The following is a 25,412-nucleotide window of genomic DNA, read 5'->3' on the forward strand; positions in this document are numbered from 1 at the left end:
CCATTGTTCATGCTTGATGACCAGCTTCCCGTAACAGACTGTCTGCTGTTCTATTAGCACCAACTTTATTATGATAAACAATGGAACCTTTAACTCTCTGTCAAGTTTTGCATGAAAAACAGTGGCTAGGCGGCAAAATTCACATGTCCGATATATGAAAATGGTCCATATCAGCACCATTTTGCCCGAATACCCCCAAAAACCTTTGTTTTTCCAGCTCAGTAAAGGTCTGAATTGGTCATAAAGAAGTAAAACATACACATCTTCGGAACAATTTTGATATTTCATCCTCCTTGTAACAAATTTGACCCGCCACCAAAAGCTATTTTCAGCTGTTTTTCTTTTGTGGCAAGTGCACTTCATTCTGGATCGAATTTACTCTTAATGCTTGGTGACCAGCTCCCCGTGAACAGCTGTTCTACTAGTAAAGAACTTGATTTTGATAACCAATGGAACCTTTGACTCTCTATCAAGGTTTGCATGAAAAACAGTGTCTAGGAGGCAAAATACACATGTCCGATATGTGAAAATGGTCAATATCAACAACATTTGAATTCAAGGCTATGAGTACTTCCCCAATGCTCCAGTTTTGTTCCAAGGACATCCCTGGACGAAGTAGAGCATCAAGAAAGACTCAATACAGATTTCGAATGAAAATATGTCCTGATTTGATGTGTGTTTAAAAATCAGCAAAATCGCAAAATCTTATATTTTTCTAGCCACCATACTTCAAGATTTTGCCCAATTACCCCCCCCCCCCCCAACCCCCGGGATGTTTTTTCACGGAGTACACATGTAGGAAGGTGTGTAAAAAGTAAAACTGAATAACCTTCGGGCCAAGTTTTTCCTATTGAGCTGCCTTAACAGTTAAAAACGTTTTGCGACTGCAGGGGCGGTTTGTCATTTTTGGGCTCCGCTTGTTTTCAGTCAATCACAGTGAAAGATCAGTTTGGTGTTCCAGACCCCGTGAGGAGAGAATCTTTCTGTCAGTCTTGCTGAACATGTGAAAGGCATTTTTCTAATCCACGAAGAAATGGAAACGTAGTCTATGCCGTTGACTGCCCCGTGACTGATCACGGAGAGTAGACATAAAGTATGACTTATGCGGACATGTAGCATAGTACTTGAAACACCCACATCATACTTACCAATAAAAAAAGGGGTTTGTCAACTGGCAACCGCTCTATTTAGTTGCTATTCACTCTTGGTGATTGCGCTGGATGAAAATTATTTTATTAGCGATGTCGAACAAATTATGGACGTTTCGGGCCAGTCTGACAATGGGTGACTGGCCCGACATCACTATAAATAAAAGAATTTTCATCCAGCGCATGCGCAAAGAGTGAATAGCAACTAAATAGAACGGTTGTCAGTTGACAAACCCCCATTTATTTGCAATGCAGTTGCGTGATGTTCACCACTTTTTCAACAATAATACTTACAGCCAGTACAAAGACGACAAGTTTCTAAACGTGTCCTTTGATATAGTTGTGATTCTATTATTCTGCAAAAATCTAATAATGAAGCACAAATGGATGAAAGCGATAATGAATCTGTCATCTCAGAACCATCGGAATAAAGTGATTACACTCAGTATGTCGTCAGTTTCAGGACATAATCTCTCTTTCATTTGACCCGACTAGACCACACGATGCATGCAGACGAAAGAACAAACAGTTCTCCAGCCCCATTTCATGATAGCAAGTAGTGTTACTCTTGATGTTGCTGTTTCCTCTCCCACAAACCATGATAAAGAGTTTTTGGTTTGGGGTTTTCAATGTTTTGGTTTCATTTCTCTTCTATAAACATTGCTATGACAGAGCTCCAGGCTGCTTCTCAACTGTTCGTCTCATATCTTCAGTCAAGACGGATCTTCCTCCAGTGAGTTATTGCGGCCGACCCTCAATTGTTTGGGCCACTTTGCTTGTTGAAGGTGATCTCAGGAATTGTTGTCCCTGCCCGTGAAGTCGGGTGGTTTGGTAGTCGACATATCCGGTCACCGAGTGGAGGCAGATCATCAGCTGTGCCGTGTGTAGGCCTCCGCGGAATGTGCCAGCATAATTTCGGGAATTATCGGTGTGATTTTTAAAGTGATTTTTAAAACGGGAATTATTGGCAAATTTTGTGAAATAATCGGTAAAATTTGAGCAATGCCCCCCCCCCCCCTTTTCCATTTTTTCCATCTATAACACCCTGATTTGTACCAAAAAGCTTGTGATCCTGAAGTTGATCGCCCGGTATTTCAAAAAAGAAAGAAGAAAAAAGCTTCCAGCCGAGTTTCACGCGAACCGTGATTTTTTTGCCCGTACAAGTCGCGAAAAAAACCCGTATGCGGTACGGTATCTGCAAAAAAAGGGAAGGAAAAAAGCATTATTGTGAGAATTAATGGTGGAATTATGGGAATAATCGGTCGAAATTTTGAGCAATGCTCAAAGGAATTATCGGTACGCGGAGACCTAGCCGTGTGTCAACTGAGCCGATGGTCCAGTCGGTGTTATCTCCTGTCCCTGGTCCTGCCGCAGTCATCACATCCTGCAGGACTCTTGCTTCTGCGGCGCGCACAGAGCGTCATGCTCAGCAGCAATCTGTTCTGACCAGCATCAAGCCCTCTCTGCTAGAACAGCAGCGGCTCCTAGTCGAGGTTGCCGGCGATGGTGGCAGATCAACCTGGCTAGGTACCCCGTCCACGGTCTTAAGCCCAAGCAGCATTTTTAACAAAAATGACTTTCGGGATGCTTTGTGCCTGCACTATGATTTGACTCTGAGTAGTGTGCCTTCATCATGCGTCTACGGCCCTGACATGACGACTTGTCACACATTCACGTGCTCCAGCGGAGGGCATCCTACTTAGCGCCAAAACGAGTTACCGTACCTCTTCGCTGAAACGCTGGCGGAGATGGTATGTGACGTGGAGACTGAGCCCCCACTTGCTTCATTGCAGGGTAAGGCTGTATCAGGCAACACTGCCGATGGCGCTCGTGTGGATGTTCAGGCCTGTGGCTTTTTTGGTCGCGGGAGCAAAATGCCTTTTTGATGTTCGGGTTACTCACTCACGGCCATCTTTGCTGTGGCGATCACAAAAATTGAGCCAGTTGGCTGATCACGAGCGCCAGAAGAAGCGCCAATATGCCGAACGTATCAACAGGGTTGATCACGGATCATTCACGCCCCTTGTGTTCGCCACGAATGTACAAGCGTGCTGCGCGTTCTAGCGCCAGCCGCTGTGCAAAAACGTATGTCATGTTCTACAAAACGCCAAAAGTCCGCCGCGTCGCATGCACTATGTACACAGCAGGCCTGGACAGTCGCGAAGTAATTATTTTAGTTGTTTTTAGAGAGAGAAGAAGATCCCTTTTTTGTTCGTTGGGATTGAAAGATCTGCCAGTGGTCCGGAGAGCTACAACACTGGAAGCAGAAGAAAGGGCTTGCGGAATCTTCTCCGTCTTCGTGGCAACAGGACTTTAGTTTGCGAGAGACTTTCGTCCTGTCGTCGCAGACGCAATCCTTGTTGCTGGTACCAGAAAACTCGGAGAACGAAACGATCGTAAATTGTTAGGTGAAGCGGGTAGTGTCTGTGAACAGCTGCAGAATATTCTGTCGCCGTGGAGCAGCAGTCCAAACACTTTTAAACTTCGGAGAATGAAGCGCTTCCCTTTTCCGTTGACAAGTGCGGCGCTCGTGTTGTGAAATGATGTGTTGTTTTCCTGTGTGATGGCATTCCCCAAACTGTCTCGTCTAGTCGCGTGCATGTGTGATATGAGCATGCGCGATTTTGTAGTCGAGAGTCCTTTTTGTCAGTCTTCTTGTTCGTCTCTGTCAGAGTAGTCTACCTTTCCGTAATGTCCAAATATATTATGTAAAACAAACCAGTCTTGTCCTTTGTGTCCTGCGTCCCGGGGAACGGAATGGCTGTGATTCCGTTACAACGTGGTGCCGAAACCCGGGACGCAGAGGATGAGTTAGTTTGTTGTGAGTCTGTTCGTCGTCGTCGTCAACAACGAAGTAACTGTTACTTTGAAGTAAACAGAGCGTGGGAGTGGAGGAGGTGAAGAGCTGGTGGGAGCGGAAGACGACGCGGAGAGGAGGCAGAGAAGGTGATGGACTAGAACAGTAACTGTGGACTGGAGCCTGAGACGGCAGGAACCGCGACGGAGCGTGTGGCCGTGGCTCGCCAGAGGACAGTGGACGAGTCTGGCGTCACCGACTGTGTGTCGGCCTTGGTGTTCGTCTTGTTGTTGTCTTGCTCGCTGTGTTGTCTGATCGTGTTTCTCTCGCTGCTCAGTTCGTTGCTTGTTGCTGTGTTGTTTCAGTTTGGTTGTTGTCGGTCTGTTGCTCTTCTATTCGTTCTGTTGTTCTCCATTGTTTTTGTTGTAGATTTATTTGGTGTGGCTGTGCGCATGTTATTATTTTGTTGGAGCTTCGGCTCCCGTGTTTCGGTTGGCCTTGTGTGGCGTGGCCTGGTTGTAGAGCGTCGGCTCTAGGTTTTTGTTTGGCCCTGTTTCGTGGCCCGGGTATTATTTTAGAGCGTCGGCTCTAGGGTGATGGTTGGTTTTCGTTTTCCTGTTCTGCTGTGGTTCCTTTTGCTGTTGTGCATGTGGAACGTGGTGTCGGTTTATTATTTTGTGGAATGTCATCAAGGGGGCAGGTGTTGTGAAATGATGTGTTGTTTTCCTGTGTGATGGCATTCCCCAAACTGTCTCGTCTAGTCGCGTGCATGTGTGATATGAGCATGCGCGATTTTGTAGTCGAGAGTCCTTTTTGTCAGTCTTCTTGTTCGTCTCTGTCAGAGTAGTCTACCTTTCCGTAATGTCCAAATATATTATGTAAAACAAACCAGTCTTGTCCTTTGTGTCCTGCGTCCCGGGGAACGGAATGGCTGTGATTCCGTTACAACGCGGGTGTAATGCATTTTCGCATCAGCTTGCAGTAGATCGTCAGGAGCCAGATGTACTAGGTAGGTGTCGTTGTGGAAAGAATAATATCATTATGTTGTAGCTGACAAGTGCATGTAGTGTCTCTTGACCGTGCTGATCGTCATTGTAATATGGTAGATCTGGGAAAATTTTAGTTCTGGACCCAGTGATCGCCGCCAGCTCAGCTCTGTTTCCGTCAAGTTTGTAGTGAATGCGTCCGTGAGGAATCCATCGTCTGGTTGTCTCTACCCATGACTCCAACCGCCTATCGTAATGGATAGCCGCTTGGAGTCTTGGGCAATAGCTAGCTGCTAGTGCTAGTGCTAGGCATCAAGTCTGTATGCTCCTTGCAATGAAAGTAACTAACTTAGTTGCGATGTTTTGTACAAGTCCGAAGATCCCTGAATCTTTTATTGCTTTTTTGGATGAATTGGGTGGACCATCCTGGACGAAAAGTGGTACGACCATGGTCGTAGTCGTCGTACCGTGTGTGACGCCCCTGGGTGACTGGCCCGAAACGTCAATAATGTTTTCGACGTCACTATAAATAAAAGAATTTTCATCCAGCGCATGCGTCAAGAGTGAATAGCAACTGAATAGAACGGTTGTCAGTTGACAAACCCCCTTTTATTTGCAATGCAGTTGAATGATGTTCACCACGTTTTCAACAATCATACTTACAGTCTGATCAAAGACGGCAAGTTTTTAAACGTGTCCTTTGATAAAGTTGTGATTCTATTGTTCTGCAAATTTCTAATAATGAAGCACAAATAGATGAAAGCGATAATGAATCTGTCATCTCAGAATCATCAGAATAAAGTGATTGTACTCAGTCTATCGTCAGTTTTAGGACATAACCTCTCCTTTATTTGTCCCGAGGAGACCACACGACGTTTGCAGATGAGAGAACAAACAGTTCCCCAGCCCCATTTAACGAGAGAACAAACACTTCCCCAACCCGATTTCATGAGAGAACAAACAGTTCCCCAGGCCCATTTCACGATAGCAAGCAGTGTTACTCTTTTTGTTGTTTCCTTTTTGGGAAACCATTATAAAGTCTTGAATTTTTTGTTTGTTTTTGCACACGCACACACACACCTCAGACCTCAGACCTGCCCATCGCGGATGCGATGATAGCAAACAGCTGTGTTAGACATAGCAACTTGTGCTGGGATTTCACCATTCAACAGCTTGCAAGGCTGATGAATTGACCACCACTAATTTTAGCCTGGTGTCCACCACACAGCTGGTTATAGTGGCCTTTTCTGGCCAGGGAATCCTTATTTTTAATTTTTTAATTTTTTTTCATTTTTCCATTTTTTTTACACACACACGCCACACTACATACTCCGGCAAACACTGGCTGTTGGTAACCACCCAGGAGAATGAAAGAAAGATGAGCTAGAAGAATGAGAAAGAGAAGAAAGACGTGTGCGACCATAACACACACACGCACGCACACACACACACACACACACACACACACACACACACACACACACACACCTGTCCTGTCCTGTAGAGTCACTGCCGCAAAAGGGTCACGTGATCCCATCACTGGGAAACTTGATAAGATAAAAGAGAGAGGGCACGATGCCCGATGACACTCCAGGTTCACGGGTAGTCGCATCCGCTTGCCGCATATGCACATGTGCTGGAAGGTTGAGCGCTCCTCTGCTGTTGGTCTATGGGCCACCCTTGAACAGCGATGTCTGCCCCGTCCCCAGACATCGGGAAAGCAGCGACCACACCTGTTACAATGCGCGGCACAACATCCCTCCGCCGGTGCCGACGTTCCGGTAACGCCAGGTGGCACTGTGGCATCCACCGTCGAGGCATACACATGCCGGACCAAGCCACCGCGGCTTCACAGCCACCGCCCACACCGCCCGCACTGACTGGTGCCCCGCTGCTCAGACACAGGCCGCGCACGCTCCTCCAGACACTTATGCTGAGCCATGTCTCCTTTCTGTGCAAAATCCTGTCCACATACCGTACATACCACTCGGGGCGGAGGCTCAGGCGCATTGTCAGGCTCTTGGTAGGTGCTGCGCCACTCCGGGCGAGACTCACATGCAACATCATACCATGATGCCTCCACACCATGGGCACGTAGATCCCGGACAGCACAGTCCTTCCACCTGCGGCATGGGCCATGTGCCGGGCAACGCTGCAAAAGGAGCCGAACACCACCTGTTTCGGGATGCGGTTGTCCGGCATCCGCGCCACATGCCCCAACCACTCCAACCGCCGATGTGCAATCTTGTCTTTAATCATCTCAGAGTCTCCCCAGCGCACCAGCAGCTCTTCTTTGCTGATGTGTTCGTCCCACATCCGGCTTCGAGAGACCCTGAGGATGGATCGGATGCACCTCATGCTGAAGGTTGAGAGCTTCTTCAGGTCAAGTTGAAGGGGCGCCCAGCACTCAGAGCCATACAACAGCAGGGATAGAACGCAAGCATTGAATACGCACCGCTTGGTGTGCATCAGCAGATGTGGATTAGAGAATACAGACTTCCAAGGAGCACTGCAGGCCCCGGAGGCTCGGGCAATCCTTGCGGCGATGTCCCGGCACAAACGGGAACCGTTATCCACTACAGAACCGAGGTACTTGAATTGCGGTACGCATTCCACCTCCGCTTGACCAAGTAGGAGGGGAGCGCGGTCAGTAGGCGTGATGTCGGGGCCAACAACTACAAACTGAGTCTTCGCTGCACTGACGGTCAAGCCGAATCCCGAAGTTACCTCGTGAAGACAGCACAATGCTGCCCCCGCTCCAGACCGAGTCGTAGCGAATAGACAAGAGTCGTCAGCAAACTGGGAATCTGTTAGGCAATGGTGTTGGTCGCCATGGCGGGGTTTACGGTATAGATCGCTGCTGTATGCTGAGCGTAGGTCGAAGCCAACCCCGTCAACTCTCGTGTTGCCATTGGGTCATCACGGCCCACATAAAAAATATTAAAAAGGACCGGCGCCATAGAGCACCCCTCGCGAAGACCATTGCCAATGCAGAACGGGTCTGATAATATGTTGTTGAACTGCACGGATGCTGACATGGGGTCGTGGAACGACCGGACGATGTTGATAAGCTTTTCTGGTACTCCTGCACGGCCGAGGACCTGCCACAGACACTCCGTGGGCACTGAATCATAGGCCTTCTTCAGGTCAATAAACACAAAAATACCCCTGGCCTGGTGTTCGATTGACTTTTCCATGAGCTGTCGGACGGTGAAGATCATGTCAGAGCAGCCACGCCCTCGCCGGAACCCGCACTGGGACTCGGGAGAAATTCCTCTGCGAATACCTGCAGCCTTCTCTGAAGGACACTCGCCAAGACCTTGCCGACCACATCCAGCAACGCAATGCCCCGCCAATTGTCGCACTGCGACAAATCTCCTTTCTTTGAAATGGGGATGAGGGTAGCATCCGCCCACTCCCGCGGAACTCAGCCATCTCGCCACACATCCCCAAACAGCTCCATGAGCGTGTTGTTGAGCTCCTCGCCACCAAACTTTAGCAACTCTGGCTGTATCCTCGATGAACCAGCAGCGGTGCCATTGCAAATTTGAGAAATGGCCTTGGAGATCTCATGCATGGTTGGTGGTTCCTCAAGGCTCGACACTACAGGTCACTGCTCAACGCAAGCCATGATATCGGGGTTGTACGAGCTCTCTGGGTTCAGGATAGATGTGAAATGCCTCTAGAACCGCTTGCATTGATCCTCAGTCGACTGGCACAGGTTTCCATTCTCGTCCTTAACGGCGGAAGCCTTGCACGGAGATAATCCCTCACATGCAGCGTGGATAGCATGAACGCATTTCCAGACGACTGCCCCGTTGAAGCGCGCCTCTGTTGCCTCCTGGGCCTTATTCAAAAATCCAATCCTCTTTGGCATTTACAACGGCTGCGCGCGCCTGCGATCGAGCAGCCCCGAAGCTGGCCCAATATGTGTCGCCCCTCTGCTGACCGTGGGCAAGCCACTCCGTGTAGCACTCATTGAGGGCGCGCAGAAGGGGCTGTATGATTGCAGAGTTGTCATCATACCAGTCGGCCTGACAGCGTTCGCTCGGGTCCAATACATCAGCGGCTGCGGCAATCACAGTATTGCGCACATGGGTCCACTTCTCACCCTACCATTGCTGCTCCAGCAATCTCGCAGTCCAGCAGATAAAACGGCGCGATACTTGTCCGCGGTGGTCAGACAGCGTGTGGGGGGGGGGGGGGCGACGTCCCACATCGTTGTTGTCTTGTAACGCAGACGTGCAGGAATCTGATTGACCATGCTCGGCCACCGCCTTACTCCGCAGCTTGCTGACATTAAATCGGCGCCCCCGACTCGCTGCACGTCGGGCAACCCCCACCGGGCGACGCGGGAACTCAAAGACTATACAAAGCAGCTGGTGGTCACTTCCACACTCAGCACCGCGAACAACGAGCACGTCCCTGCAAAATCGCCGATGATCCTGACGCATCAAGATATAGTCGATGCAGTGCCACTGCAGAGAACCGGGGTGCTGCCACGTCCGCTTGAATATATCCCGCTTGGGGAACCAGGTGTTGCAGATCCACAAATTATTTATTTATTTATTGCTGCAAGCTCATCTCCAGAGGAATTCAACTGTCCAAAACCATGCAAGCCGCGCACACCACTCCAGTCATTGTCAGCTGTTCCTGAACCAACACGGGCGTTGAAGTCGCCAAGCAGAATACAGCAGTCTCTGTCAGGAACGCCAGTATTTACCTCCTGCAACTGTTCGTAAAACTGATTTTTGCTGGCGCGCGGAGCTGCATAAGTCGGAGCATACGCACTGATTACCGTCACACATGCAACTTCTCCAAACGCGGGGCGAATTTGAGACGTGCAGTGACAAGACGAGGGCCCACAGCCCGCCAGACCGAACCACCATTCTTCCATGTGTCGGTTGCAAATTTATTGAGTGCCAGGGCGACTCCTTCTCCTCGTCTGTTGCTCGGAGCTCCATCGCCAAGTACGGGCGACCCGAACACAAGATAGTGAAACCGTCAGCGACATAAATATCAGTGCCGAACCAGTGTGTCTCCTGCAACCCAGTCGCCGCCACGTTCAGCCTGCGCAGCTCGGCAGCAACACGACGACATGTCTTGTCTTCTGCTACGCGGCCAGACACGCTCGCCGTAGCTACGCCGCCACTCCTCTCCACAAGGGAGTGCACATTCCACGACCCAAACGTCAAGCAGCGCCGTCCCTCTCTCCCACTCTTCTCCCTCTCCTTGATGTACTTCATAGCTTTTCGGAGCTGGATGGAGATATTCCACTCGGGGGCTCGTCACACCACCGCGAGTGGCGACTTCGGGCGCAGCAAGAGGTGGCGGTATCAAAGAATTCGCCTCGTCCTCCAGCTACGTAGCTCCCGTCATCGGCAGCTCACTGTCTACGTTACTGGCCCTGGAGACAACCCTCAAGGGGTCGCTCCAGGCCTCTCTTTCGCCCAAAAGTACTCGAAAAACAAGAAAAAGTCAGGAGCAGAAAAATTCCAAACTGCCTCCTTGGGCAGCCAACAGCACACACCACACACACACGCGCGCACGTGTGCACATGCACAAACATGCGTGCACACACAAACACACACACACACACGTCCTGCCCTGTCCTGTTGACCCACTGCCGTAAAGGTTACGTGGTCCCATTGGGGGAGGAGGGAGAGGAGCAAACATGCCGGTGCCGAGTCAGGTCCCTGGACTGCCGAAATCTCCGAGAGCAGTGCTGACACAGTAGTGGAAACTTCACACGCTCATCCTTTGTTGGGCGGTTCTGGCGAGGTCTACAAGGAGCGGAAGCGGGCTGGCTAGCGATTGAGGTAGGCTGACACCTGTGGACAGCGAGTCCACCCCTGTAACGATACCATTTCCCACAATCTGCACATTGACATGCACCACGCTGCTATTGGACTGGCTAGCGACGCTCCGCTGTGCACTTGTGGCACTTACGATCCCTTGGTCTAGAGCAGAACTTTCCACAGAAGCCGCACTCAACGGGGGCTGCTGCGGCCAGTTCCATATCCTGATCTTGGTATGTACATCGCCACACACATACACACACACACACACACACACACACACCATGTACCATGTATACGCCCGGCGCAAGAGAAGCACGCAAATCTGCAAATGCACTGGATGTGCACCCACAGATTTTCTCTTTATAGCAACGATAGCGGATCTGATTCTGATTGAAACAGATCAAGACAAGCGCCAGATAACTGTCTAGTCCACACAACTGGCGAAGCCATGTGAATCGACCCCCCAATGCACCTGGTCTACACCACACGGAGTACATCGGAATAGGACGGCCAAGACAGTTACCTATGCACACCCTACACTTGCTGGGGTAACCAGTATAGCCAGCACGCTGCTTTGATAAAAGCAGACACTAGATGCACTGGTACCTTGAAGTGTAATTGGAGTTATTCCCGTAGCTATGCAGAAGACGTTACTTCAGTAACGTCTGGCCCTAGCCAGGGTCCACACAGCTTTAATTTGTTATTTGTGTGTTTGTTAGTGTGTTTGTGTCACGCCTGGCACTATCCCGTATTTGTCCCATACCATACCGTACCATCAAACACAGCTGGCCGCAATATTCAAATAGGGCTTTCAAACGCAAGATCATACCGTGAAGCAACTTGGAAGAATGGGTATGAATGTGAAGTGTGTCGGGGAATGCATGTAGGGCGATAGTGCGGCTTCGAATCCCAGGATATGCCTGGAAAAAATAGGAGAATTGAAAAATTTATAACATCCCTATGCTTTTTTTGACGTCATCAAGGCGGTAGACGGTGTCGTATTACCCTCGACCGTACCTGCCCCGTACCTATCCCGTACCGTACCATCAAAGACGGCTGGCCACAATGCATATTCAAATAGGGCTTTCAAATGCAAGATCATAACGTGAAGCAACTTGGAAGAATTAGTATGTATGCGAAGTGTATCGGGGGGATGCATGCAGGCGCGCGATAGTGAGGGTTCGAATCCCAGGTTATGTCTTAAAAAGAGGAGAATTTTCTAAGCATTTATAACATCCCTATGCTGTTTTTTGTATAGGTCATCAAGGCAAAAAAGCATGGCGTAGGTCCCTGAGCTTCCAAGCTCTCTCGTTTTACCAACCAGTCTCGGCAACTGGGTACTGGGAACCCAGAGCCAACAGACGTACCAACTACTACTACACAACGTAAGTGTAGTATTAGATGAGCTGTGCACCTTGTTTAGGTACCTTGCTGACCTGGACGGTGGCGAGATAGTGTAATCAAGGAGATTTCGACTGGCGTCAGCTTCCCTAAGGAGAGGAGACACAAAATGTGACTTACGAAGACAGGTAACTTACTGCTAGACACATTCACATAATACTTACAGGTCGTACAATTGAGGCAAATTGTAAAAAGCACCCGCCTCTATGGTTGTGATTCGATTGTTAGGAATATTTCTAAAAATGAATAATACAAATATTACACAGCAATGAATCAAACAAGTCTCATTCCGCTGTTACTCCGAGTTTCGTGTCAGAACACTTCATCAGACAGCATATGACCAAGACTAACAATCCCTAGAATATATATACGGAGAAGGGGAGAAGGGGGCAAAGGTCATGGAGGTACATTTCAGTAGCGCGAGGAAAAGGGATGACAAAATCAGCGTGATAATAAGAGGAAAAAGATGTTGAGAGTATAGAGCATAGCCAGGGTAGAGAAACAGCGCGATTTTCTGGCAACACATCAGTACAGATTTGTGCTGCATTGTTACACATCAAATTGTGACCTAGGGTGGTAAAAATGCTGATGGGGATTGTGTTGTGGGAATCACTCACGCCAGGCAAGGGGGTGACTACCACACCCGCCAAGGCATCGGAAAACCGGCGACAGAAGCCAAGATTCGCCAAAGCGCGTGAGCCATGAGCCCTGGCTCAGGTAGAATAAGGACACTTTTCTGGTGCCGCTGTACTTCAAGATCAGCGCTGCAACTCGCCATGGTGATAATGTGGCTGACGTCATGTTACCAAGGAAAACATGGCGTTTGGCCGTGTTCACCGCACTCGAGCGCTCAGCTTTTTTTCACAAGATTGTTTTGAAAAATACTTCAAGTCTTTTGCAGCACTTTTGGAGGCCAGTCACATCGCGATCTGTACGAGTATCTTTATCATGGCCATTGTCTTGTGTCGTTTTGAGCTCGAATAGCTTTCTCTTATGAAGGATTCAAATATCATGACGTTCTCTTTTATCGTGGGCATGAAGCTCCCCACTCGCAGCGGGGATGACATCGGACGGAATAAAATTTAATGTGTCAAGTCCCGAGCAGGAGTTCTGCTGACAAAAGTGATTAGCTCCTCGCGACCTGGGGCACGCGAGGACTCCAGTTCTAGTTGGGCAATACCCCACGGACACATCTAGCTCGAAGCGCAGAGTCGATTGAGAAAATGACCAAGATCATAAAGAAGGCTTGTTTGCTTCCACAAAATGTTTTAGTAGCCGAGTCCACGCACTGAAAACTGCACTTGCATTGTTCCTGTCCAGTCATACAGTACATCAGTGCAGTACAGAGTGCATGCACTTGCAAGTCACAACGACACGAGCACAGTCGCATGTACAGACTCAGTTGTGACCAGCGATCGTGCGTGAGAGTCAAGTACCCTACTCAAGTGCGCATGCTCGGCTCGCTGCATGCACTGTCTGTAGATCTACAGCAGATTGCTGGTGTGATGCACTACATGTACAGCGCAGTCATTTATGTGTAAGAGACAATGTCGGCTATTTTGAAACGGCAATGACAGCTTCATTCCATTAACGCGGAGCGTGGGGAATGTCTTTGGCGAATGAGAGCTGTTGCATTGGCTAGCTGTACATCCCAGCAAGCGGGAATGTGCTGGATATCGATACTAAACACCCGTTCATCGCGGTGGTGAGTCTGAACAGACCCCGAGGTACGACAGCTTCGTATACTAAATGTGTACAGTGCGTATGGTGAAACAAGTCGATACTGGTTTCCAGCGAAATGTTGTTATCTATGTACAATATCCACCAATATCCTTTATCTAGGGCCCAAAGGCTATCCAGTTCACCAGGATTTGTGGCCTTACTATTTTTCGTTTTCTCCGCGTTTTGGGTTGAAATCTGAACATAAAAAGTAGCACTGATGACGTCATTCAGCTCATAATTTAAATTTGATACTGGAAATCGATGACAACTAACCCAATGTATCAACACAGAAAATTTGGTTGAAAATATTAATGTATGCCAAAGTTATTACCAATACAAGTTTTGTACACACATGATCACCTTATTATACCTGAGGGGAGTGCTCACCATTCCCGCGCCCCGCGGAACCCAGCCCCGACCGCCAACTCCCCGGCCCCGACGGGCAAAACAGCCACCCCCAGCCTGGCGTGGCTCATGTATTTTGTTGTTCATCACGTTACCCTGCTGAGGTGAAACTTGTTGGCGTGACGACATTTGGAGATTAACTCGCTCCTCTTATTCAGGCGGGTGCTCCTGTCGGCGGTAATGATGCGGAATTTCTCCGTCACGCATAGGTTGCATCGTTTGCTTACGTTGCTGTACCCTTTAGCTTGCTCAGCAATCCTCCACTTGATGGTGACCGGTGCGTTCGTCTCTTTTAGCCGCCATACATGCTTGGACAGCTCCGTGTTGTTCCTCCTTGACTCGATGTTCATGTCCGATTTGTGGTTATAGTGTCGTTTCTTAAATGGTGGCTCAGTTGATCCAATGTACACCTTCTGTTCGTTTTCTTTCCCCACGTGCGCTTCATAAACAACCTCTTGCGCTTGGCATCGGCCGTCCAGCGGGCACTCCGGTTGAGCTCGGCAGTTGCATGGCTTTTCGATGCGTTTCGGCTCAAGAAGCATCTTGTTGTGCCCGTTTATCACTGCGGCTACGTTGGGCATCCAACTGTAGCTAACCTTGACGTTATTTTGTTGAATATTTTTTGCAGCTTTGAATTCGCAGGGAAGTGCTTCTGCACCAATCGCAAGAACGTGGCCGCCACATTCGTGCTCACATTCTTGCTGAAAGACGGGTTGAACCATATCACTTTCCTCAGACGGTTCTTTCTGTTCCTTCCTGTAGCATGTGTCGCCTTCTCCTGGTATTCAATCGTTGAAGCGAATCCACTAGATTTCAGTGCGTTCTGGTATAACGGCGCCGCCTCGTCGAACGTCTGCTGATCGGCCGATATATCTGACACTCTCCGCTCAATCGCCTTAGGGAGGTTTCTCAGTACCATTGGGAGATGGTTCGACCTCGTGCTTATACAGTGGTGTGTTGTTCGGCTTTCGAAACGGCTTGTACTTTCCAGTGTCAAGATTCAGTGTGACATCTAGGAAGTCCACCTCTCTCATGTTCACGTCGATCGTTATTTTCAAGCCATGTTGTTGGAATACAGTAGCTATGGTCTTTCTGAGACGATCAGCAGCACTGCGTGACATATCGCGTACGACAGCCAATCCATCATCGCGATAAAAGCCAACTGAGCTCTGGTCTATGTGCTGGCTCAGCTCAGAGAGGAAAAAGGCGCCGACCAGCTCGTACACCTCGGCGCCATCGAAAGACCCCATAGTCACATCAAACGCACTGTTCTTCTTCTTTATCCACTGCCTCTCGCCGCTGAATAGCAGGGATCTTCTCGAGTGCATGATAGCGTCTTCCTCCCGCTGGTCTATGTTAGCGTACTGCTTCGCGAATGATAGGGCACGGGTCAACAGCTCCTCAGTGACTGTTGGGTGAAACTCCACTATATCGAAGCACACAAATGTCATCCGTTCCTTTTCCTTGATCTTTACAAACCAGTCGAGAACAGACGCCGTATTCTTCCACAGGCTAATGGATGTCAACTCGCGAACTTTCTGCGTCATTCTTTCGAGCACTTGCTTGCTAATGATGCCCATCTCCGGCTTGGCAGGATTTATTAACCTGCACAGCAGATCATTGGCAAAGCGCGGCTTATGGTCCTTCAGTGTAACGAATGCGTTTGCCTTGGGCAGTATCTCCATGCGCTCCCCAGTTCCCAACGCTGTTGCGATCTCCTTGGCCTCACAGTTAATATCATCATATACGCCATCAGGGGCTGCCTTGTACGTTCTTGTGATATTGTCGTGTATAGGGGTGAAAGTTGCAACTGAGATCCCGAGTTCGAGTACTCTGATTTTCTCCAATCGAATATTCGAGTATTCGAGTATTCTTCATCTCCTAAAAATTGCACACAAAGGGCCTTAAAATCACATGATCCAACCCTGATTGAACCGAGTGGCAGTCATTTTTCTCGGGTATAGTGGTTGGTGGGTCATTTGAGCTCTCTCTACTCGTGAACAAATGTTCACCACATCGTCTGCACATCAATATCTGCCGACTGCTGCTCTGAAACCGCAGATTTCTGTGGTAAATGCATGTACCATGTATGAACGAGTACTCTGATTTATTCCGAGTACGATTATTTTTGAAAAAACCGAGCGAGTACTCGAGTATTCGGTATAATTGTTTCACCCCTAGTCGTGTAGGAGCTTATGATACTGGTCCTTGCTGACTTGATAAAGATTCCGTGTCTTATCAGCCTTCATGATGATGTGCTCGGTTTTCTTGATCTTCTGGATGTCGGTCTTCAGCTGGGCTTGGAAGTCATCAGATACTCTTCGGAATCTCAGGTTCTCGATCATCTTCGTGACGTCATCCTCAAATTCCTTCATCTCTGGTACCTTCGGGGGGCAGTTTTTGGTCTTGAGGCCGAAGCGGGCGTTGGTCTCCTCTTTGGTGTTGTCACCCTTCAGGTAGAAAAAGGCCTTCCATCTCATTCTCTTAATCACCTCCTCAACCCGCACGATGAGGCTCTTCTTGTACTCCTTCTCCGTAGGTATCGGTATATTCTTAAGCGAGTAGTCTATATCCATTCTCGTTGGTTGGTCCATTGTGTTAGCAGCTTGGGGTGAGAGTGCTCGACTGTTGCTAGGACAGGAGCAGCCTAGGGACTTTAGACAACTGTCTAAAAATGAATAATAAATGGATAAAAGTGATAATAAATCTGCCATCTCAGAATCCTCAGAATAACATGATTGTAGCCAGCGTAGCGTGAGTTTCTGGATATAAGCTATCTGATACTGGCCATTGAATACTGCCTGCCTAATGGCCTACATTGGACTAGCTGAAATTTCCAAATTATTTTAGGGACTCAGCATGTCACCAGTCGACTGTTGGATGGGTGAAGATTGCAAGGTATCATTCTATTTTATCATCACGCAAAATAAAGATGTGTTGGCCACACCAGTATTTTAAGAGACTGACAACGGGAACAAGTAGGTTGGTGAATCGACATTAGAAACGGGACAAGAGACCAAGACGAACGAAACGACTACATCGTGATTATTGAAGAGGGAGATTATTCCCGTAGCTATGCAGAAGACGTTACTTCAGTAACGTCTGGCGCTAGTCAGGGTCCACACAGCTTTAATTTGGTATTTGTTTGTGTGTTTGTGTCACGCCTGGTGCTATCCGTATCTGACGGCAAAAAAGCATAGGATGTTATAAATTTTTCAATTCTCCTATTTTTTTTTCAGGCATATCCTGGGATTCGAACCCGCACTATCACCCTACATGCATTCCCCCATACACTTCGCATTTATACCCATTCTTCCAAGTTGCTTCACGTTATTATCTTGCGTTTGAAAGCCCTATTTGAATATTGCTGGCAGCTAGACGGTGTCGTACGATCGTACCTGTCCCGTACCTATCCCCTACCGTACCGTGCCATCAAAGACGGCTGGCCACAATGCATATTCAAATAGGGCTTTCAAATGCAAGATCACAATGTGAAACAACTTGGAAGAATTAGTATGTAATATGTATGCGAAGTGTATCGGGGGATGCATGCAGGGCGCGCGATAGTGCGGGTTCGAATCCCAGGTTATGTCTTAAAAAAAAGGATTTTTTTAAAGAATTTATAACATCCCTATGCTTTTTTTTTGTCTAGGTCATCAAGGCAAAAAAGCATAGCGTAGGGCCCTGAGCTTCCAAGCTCTCTCGTTGAAGAGAGCTTATTGAAGAGAGAGAGTTGAAGAGAGAGCAACGCAATATAAAGGGCCTGGGTAGCTATGGCAAACATGGACGCGCAAGTAGCTACCCAGGCCAAATGAATAATGCATGAACTAATGAATTATACGAATTACCGTATTATCTCTAATATAAGCACGGTCTTTTATTTTTTCAATGTACCTCCGCCCCGTGCTATTAATGGAGACGTTCCTTTATTGGAGACTGTTCCATTATTATTTCAACGTCATTTCAGAGGCATGTTGCCATGCCAAATTCATGTCAGACACACACATTTCTGGGTTTTTTCGCCGGTACAGATAATGAATTTACACAGTGTGCTTATAATGGAGACTGAGCACTTTATTTTTTGAATGCCGCCCCAAGGTGTTCTATTATTGGAGACGTGCTATTATTGGAGACTGTGCTTATATTAGAGATAATACGGTAAATTAATTCTTGTGACGGCCAAATTAAGGTTAATATATTGTAATTACTTGTGGGCCTAACATACTACCCCTCCATGAACAAAGAATGCCGCGTCCTCGCGGAGAAAAAAAAGAAAAAAGAGAGAAAAAGATAAAAGATGACTGAGGGAGAAAGAAAAAAAAGAAACACACACACACACACACACTGCACGTCCGCACGGATCTCACAAAAGTGTTTACTAGTATCATGCATAACAGTTATTGCTCCTGTACTTCTCTAAGGCCACACCGTTTTTTTCTATGTTTCGCGTCACCTTATTCGATGAAATCAATGAGGGAGGGCGAAAAAATAAAAAGCCATCCAAAAAAAAGTGTACTTGCATTGCATTTGTGTACAGTGAAGCGACGCGGCACTGTGAGTGTATCCCCTCTGCCATGCTTGTGGTCCAAACACAGGCGGCATGATGATTGTGTGACTTGCGGCCCAGCTTATTGCACACACATGTACAGTGCTGGCAACTGAAATCCAACCCCCTGAGCGGTGCGCTCACATCGCAAAGAATGTGAACCCACAGCTCAGGGGGTCGGATTTCAGTTGCCAGCACTGTACATGTACATGTGTGTGAGCTGAGTTACATTTTCCGGTTTTCTGGGTTTGCATTAAAATTAATTTGTATTTCATTTTCCAAAAAAAATCGTCCCGTTTTTTGTTTAACTCCGGCTGTGAAATACATGCGGACGCGAAACATAGATAAAGATCTCCTCTTATCTTTGCTTGCTGTCCTCAGATTGATTTTCTTTATATCTGTCTATTTATCTGTCTATAATTCATCCATCTACCACTCCCGCAAACTAATTTTATACAGCAGTCGGTAGTGTCTCTGTGTTCACTTACCTGTCAAGCTTTTTTTGCCAGTTGTACATCATTCTGTATCCAATCCATTGCTCATGCTTGATGACCAGCTTCCCGTAACTGACTGTCTGCTGTTCTATTAGCACTAACTTGATTATGATAAACAATGGACCCTTTAACTCTCTATCAAGTTTTGCATGAAAAACAGTGACTAGGCGGCAAAATTCACATGTCCGATATATGAAAATGGTCCATATCGGCAACATTTTGCCCGAATACCCCCAAAAACTTTTCTTTTTCCAGCTCAGTAAAGGTCTGAATTGGTCATAAAGAAGTAAAACATACACATCTTCGGAAAAATTTTGATATTTCATCCTCCTTGTAACAAATTTGACGTAAAGTTTGCAACCCGCCATCAAAAGCTATTTTCAGCTGTTTTTCTTTTGTGGCAAGTGCACTTCATTCTGGATCGAATTTACTCTTAATGCTTGGTGTTGCAAACCACCAGTTCTCAATTGGGAAAGGCCTTCGCGCTTATGGCATTGTATTCGTTGCAATGTTGTATTTCGACTCCGCCGTACCGCTGATGTTGCTGCATGGCATACGCTATATGCGCTATGTGCGTTCTGCTGTATACGCTGTTATGTCCAGTTTTATATGCGTATGTTTTGCATGTACGCTGTTTTTGCATGCTATAAATAGCTGGTGTTATTAGTGTTCATTGTTAATTATTCGATGAAGTGAAATATACTGTGTAAAGGAAAAGAGTTGTCCTCGTGCCGTGTGGTCGTACGATCCTGACAATTTAGAGAATCTCAGAGGGTTCATAACATTTGGCGACCACGCCAGGATAGGAGCGAGCATGGCAGAGCAACTACACAATTTGGAAGCCAGCTTTATCGCCAATGGAGTTCGGTTAGGATTAGAAGGCGAGTTGTTGATGGAACATGTGGAGCAGAGGCTCCAACAGTACGAGGAGCGTGAGGAGCGCAGTGCCAGACGGCGAGAGGAGGCGCTCCGCACCGAGTTTGACAAAACACTAAAGGAGATTAACGAGCGCATCGCCAATGCGTATGAGGGTGATGGTAAAGCCGCGATGGGAGGTACAGAGGAAGCTTCCTGTCACAGCGGGGGGCGTCAACCGTTGATGAAAATCCCCTCATATGATGGAACTCAGCCATTGGAGCGTTATCTTGACCTGTTCGAGGACATCTGTTCCAAAAACGAGTTCGAAGAAAGCGAATGGCCGCTGCAACTGCGCATCGCGCTAGCGGGTAGCAAAGCGGAGAGGATATGTATTAGATGCAACAATTACGAGGAAGCAAAGCGAGAGTTGCTTGCCTCGCTCGGAAAGACTCCGGATAAAGCGTGGAAGACATTGCTGACAGGCAAGCAGCGGTCAGATGAGTCGTTTCATCAATACGTTGTCCGTGTTTGCCAAGAGGTAGAGGTGTGGGCCACACTCGCTATGACAGAAGATGGAGAGGTGGACACCAAGTATAGCGCCGATATAGGTAAAATGGCCCCGGTGCTGCAAGCAATGGCAAAGCAGGTAATCTTGGAGCAATGCGGACCTGAGATGAAGACGTACCTGGCCGAACGGCAGTGCTACGGGATGTCTCTGCGCCAGGTACAGGAGCACGGCTCGTCTTATCAGGTCGCACACGGACGACAGGGTGATACTGCCAGGAAGCCAGTAGAACGATCCGTGCCAAGGCCCACGGCGTCGGCACAGTGCATGGCGATATCGGTCGCAGATGCAGAGAAGCAGCTAAAGTCGCTGCCACAGGAAGGGAGAAAGGGTTTTCTGCAGCGAGAGAGACTCTGCTGGAACTGCCTTAAGTATGGCCATATGGCCAGAGAATGTCGGTCAGGCGCGAGATGCAGGAAATGCCAGAGGAAACACCACCTGCTAATACATGATGTGTTGGATAGAGCAGGTTACAGCCGGGAGAAACCGACTGAGATAGTAACGGAGAAGAATGTTGGATCGTGCTGTCTACACTCGCCAAGTGTCCGGCTGATGACCGGAGTGGCACAAGTTGAGGGAAGAACTCGAAACGCGAAGGTTTGCGTGTTCCTGGACTCGGGTGCTGAGGCGTCATTCGTGACTGCAGCGTTGGTGTCAGCAATCGATGCAGAACACGTTGGGGTTGAAAATGTAGAGGTGAAGCCGTTCGGCGCGGAACCAACCCAACAGCGCATGGATAAGTACGCCATCACGATCCAGGGTAGCTCCGCTAGCATTCGGGTACGCGCGTTCGTGAAACCAACGCTAGAGCTGGACCTGAAGTCCGCAAGTCCGCAGACCATTGCGCAGTGGCACAGTTGGGGAGTAGAGCTGAGTGACAAGCCTCAACAAGGGACATCAGACGAAATACATATGCTGATTGGTGCAGATTATATCAACGCGGTACTGCACAGCAAGAAGGAAGTTAATGGTGAGACGGTGTGGAACACAGAGATAGGTAATGTATTATCTGGTCCAGCGTCTGCACCAAGTCGTAACAGTCAGCCGGTGACCGTGTCATGTGTCACAGCCCACATCGACAAACTATGGCAGTTGGATGAACCTCCAGAGCAACATCAGCACCTGCCATCTTTCCCGCTATGTCGCCAGGGCAGCGGGTACCAAGTGGGTGTCTTGTGGCGAAATGAGCGTCGCCCAACGGATAACTATGCTCAAGCTAGAGTCATCGCAACGCGGCTTCTTGAAAAGCTGAAGAGGAATGGGAAGCGTGCGCTCTATGATGATGTGCTGATCAGGGAGTACCGCGAGCTTGGAGCAATTGAGCTGGAGCCATGTGAGAGCGATGCCGGGTACTATGTACCGCATCATGGTGTATTCCGCGAGCACGCTGCAACCACGAAGTTAAGAGTGGTGTTCAATGCCTCGGCGACGGCGCCAGATGGCAAGTCGTTGAACGACATGGTTGACCCTGGACCGTCGCTATTGCCGAGTCTCGCAGGTATGCTATTACGGTTCCATGAATATAAGAGCGCGCTGCAAGCGAACATCCGCAAGGCTTTCTTCATGGTCGCGGTTAATCCCGAAGACCGTCCGTACCTGCGTTTCTTGTGGCCCTGTCGCAGCGACAGCGATAAACTGTTAACCTGGAGGCTAACGAAACTGCCATTTGGCGTAAACTGCTCGCCATACATGCTTACTGCGGTGATTCAGCATCACTTGAAGGAGCTACGGGCGTTGTCTGCACCCAAAGAGCGAGATCGTATTGATCTCTTGCTCACGAGTTTCTACGTTGACGATTTGGTCTCTAGTGTCTCAAATGCCTCGGAAGCTAAGGAGATGCAAGAGTTCAGCGTGCGTGTGCTTACGGATGCTGGCATGGAGTTACGCAAGTGGCGAGGCAACGAAATCCCGTGCGATCCAGAGGCCGGAGATAAAGTTCTCGGTCTGAAATGAAAAAACAGTGATGACTTGCTCAGCGTAGCAGCGCTAGGCGAGTCCGATAGGCCGTCTGTTTGGACCCGGCGATCCCTCCTCAAGTGTGTTGCGTCAGTGTTTGATCCGCTAGGTCTAGCAGCACCGGCAGTTGTGCCGGGAAAGATACTGCTACAGCAAGCCTGGAAAGTCGGAGGCGACTGGGATGATAAGTTGCCTGATGGCATCGCAGCCGCATGTGCGCAATGGTGGGGAGAGTTGGCCGAAGTGGTGAGCATTGACATACCACGTTGGATTTGCTGCAATCTTGACACGCCGATTGCGCTTCATGCCTTCGCCGATGCCAGTGAGAGGGCGTTTGGATGTTGTTTGTATGCAGTCGTCAATGGACGGTCGCACTTGGTGTTTGCCAAGGCCAAAGTGGTACCCGTGTCTCCACCCACGTTAGCCCGCCTTGAGTTACAAGCAGTATGTCTAGCGGCTCGCTACGCTGAGTTTGTGGTGAAGGAGCTGCGTGTGACCGTCACGCAAGTCTATGGCTGGACTGACAGTCTCATTACCGTTCATTGGATCAGCAATCCATCGTACAAATGGAAAACATTTGTGGCTAACCGCGTCAGTCAAGTCCAAGAGATATCGAAGAAGGTCGGCATTGTGTGGAACCATTGCCCGGGCCATCACAACCCAGCAGATTTACCGTCGCGTGGGAGTAGTGCACAGCAGATCCGTAGTCCGTTCTGGAGGGGCGGACCAACCTGGATCACGGAGCCCAATGACTGGCCCACCGCATCCTCAACCGCAGCTACAGATGAGTCCAATGTAGAAGTACGAGTGTCAGCCACCACCTGTAGTCGAGAATCTGATAAGGAATGGTGGCTCCGATTCAGTAAATGGTCGAGGGCACAGGGCATGGTGACTCAGATGTTGCAGTGGAAGCACACTGAGCCTCGTGCTGAACTCTATTTTGCAGCAGACAACGTATTGTACCGCATCGTTCAAGCCGCATGTTTCGCTGAGGATCTTGAGCTGATCAAGTAAGGTCAACCAGTGAAGCCTGGGTCGAAGGTGTATCAGCTTGCACCGTTTCTGGATGAGCATGGAGTGCTCAGAGCCGGGGGACGACTTCAGCACAGCGAGTTGTCGTATGGAGCCAAGCACCCAGTCCTGTTAGGCAAACATCATCTGACCGAGTTGCTGTTGGAGAAAATGCATGTTGAAAGGATGCACCAAGGTGTAGAATGAGTCTTGTCGTTCATCCGTCAGAAATTCTGGATTATCGGTGGTCGACGGGCGCTACGCAACATTACTCAGCGATGTGTTACATGCCGCCGCTACAAGGCTAAGGCTGCCTCAGAAGTCTGCCCGCCGCTGCCGGAAGACCGAGTTGTTCACGAGAGGCCGTTCGCAACTACCGGCATCGACTATGCTGGTCCGTTGTACGTGCGCCGTGGGGAGTCATCTCCGAAGGTATGGATAGCATTGTTTGTGTGTGCCACCACCAGAGCAGTTCACTTGGAGGTGGTCGATAGTTTAAGTACTGAGTCATTCTTGATAGCATTTCGGAAGTTTGTCGCGAGACGTAGTTTGCCGTCTCGGATCAGGTCTGACAACGCTACAACGTTCAAGGCGGCATCTGACAAACTGAGTGTGCCATGGATGTTCAATCCTCCAGCTGCACCATGGCATGGAGGCTTCCATGAGCGAATGGTTGGTACAGTGAAGAATGCCTTGAAAAAGGTAATGGGAACAGCGTTTCTGAAGGTCCAGGAGCTTGAGACCCTCTTGTATGAGGTTGAAGCAGTGGTGAATAGTCGTCCGTTAACTTATGTGTCTGATAGCCTGGATGAGCCACCAGTAACCCCTGCAATGATGATGGGTAACATCTGGATGTCGTCAGAGAAGCCAGCAGGTACCCTGGATGCTGCGCAGATGTCATCGAGATTGCGTTACCTCAGTCGGACACTGGAGCATGTCAAGAATCGTTGGGAGGTGGAGTACCTAAGTCAGCTGAACAAACACCAACAGACCATGTCACGCCCTTTAGCTGTGGGTGATGTTGTCTTTGTTCTCGATGATACCAAGCGCAAACAGTTCTGGCGTTTGGGACGGATCATCGAGTTATTCCCTGGTCGAGATGGTAGGCGTCGTGTTGCCAAGGTTAAGTTGGGTACCAGTACCCTGTTGAGGCCGATCCAAAGGTTAGTGCCGTTAGAAGTATCGTCACAGCACGTGGCTCCTGGGCTTGCAGATACCGCTCAACCTGCTATTGTCCCTCAGCAGCCAGTGTATGAACCGTCAGCACCGTTACCACCACCACGGCAGCAGGAGATGACGCGTTCTGGGCGCATAGTCAGAGTCCCGGATCGTTTTTGACTTGTGTGCATTGTTGTACGGCGGTGAGAAGCCCTTTGGTGGGGAGAATGTTGCAAACCACCAGTTCTCAATTGGGAAAGGCCTTCGCGCTTATGGCATTGTATTCGTTGCAATGTTGTGTTTCGACTCCGCCGTACCGCTGATGTTGCTGCATGGCATACGCTATATGCGCTATGTGCGTTTTGCTGTATATGCTGTTATGTCCAGTTTTATGCGTATGTTTTGCATGTACGCTGTTTTTGCATGCTATAAATAGCTGGTGTTATTAGTGTTCTTTGTTAATTATTCGATGAAGTGAAATATACTGTGTAAAGGAAAAGAGTTGTCCTCGTGCCGTGTGGTCGTACGATCCTGACAATTTAGAGAATCTCAGAGGGTTCATAA

At 48.7% G+C, this 25,412-nt stretch overlaps 1 protein-coding gene across 1 annotated transcript in view; it reads right to left on the reverse strand.

The window, feature by feature from the left end:
• Positions 1–1,438: 1,438 nt before the first annotated feature.
• Positions 1,439–25,412, reverse strand: part of LOC135821878 (leucine-rich repeat-containing protein 4B-like) — a 105,688-nt gene continuing 81,714 nt past the window's right edge. The window contains exons 6-8 of the mRNA XM_065334879.1: positions 12,298–12,369; positions 5,595–5,666; positions 1,439–1,514 (exon numbers count right to left, since the gene is read on the reverse strand). Of these exons, the coding sequence (XP_065190951.1) occupies positions 1,439–1,514; positions 5,595–5,666; positions 12,298–12,369 (220 nt within the window). The remainder of the gene's footprint in view (positions 1,515–5,594; positions 5,667–12,297; positions 12,370–25,412) is intronic.

Source organism: Sycon ciliatum, chromosome 7 (genome assembly GCF_964019385.1).
Source record: "Sycon ciliatum chromosome 7, ocSycCili1.1, whole genome shotgun sequence".
Taxonomy (NCBI): domain Eukaryota; kingdom Metazoa; phylum Porifera; class Calcarea; order Leucosolenida; family Sycettidae; genus Sycon; species Sycon ciliatum.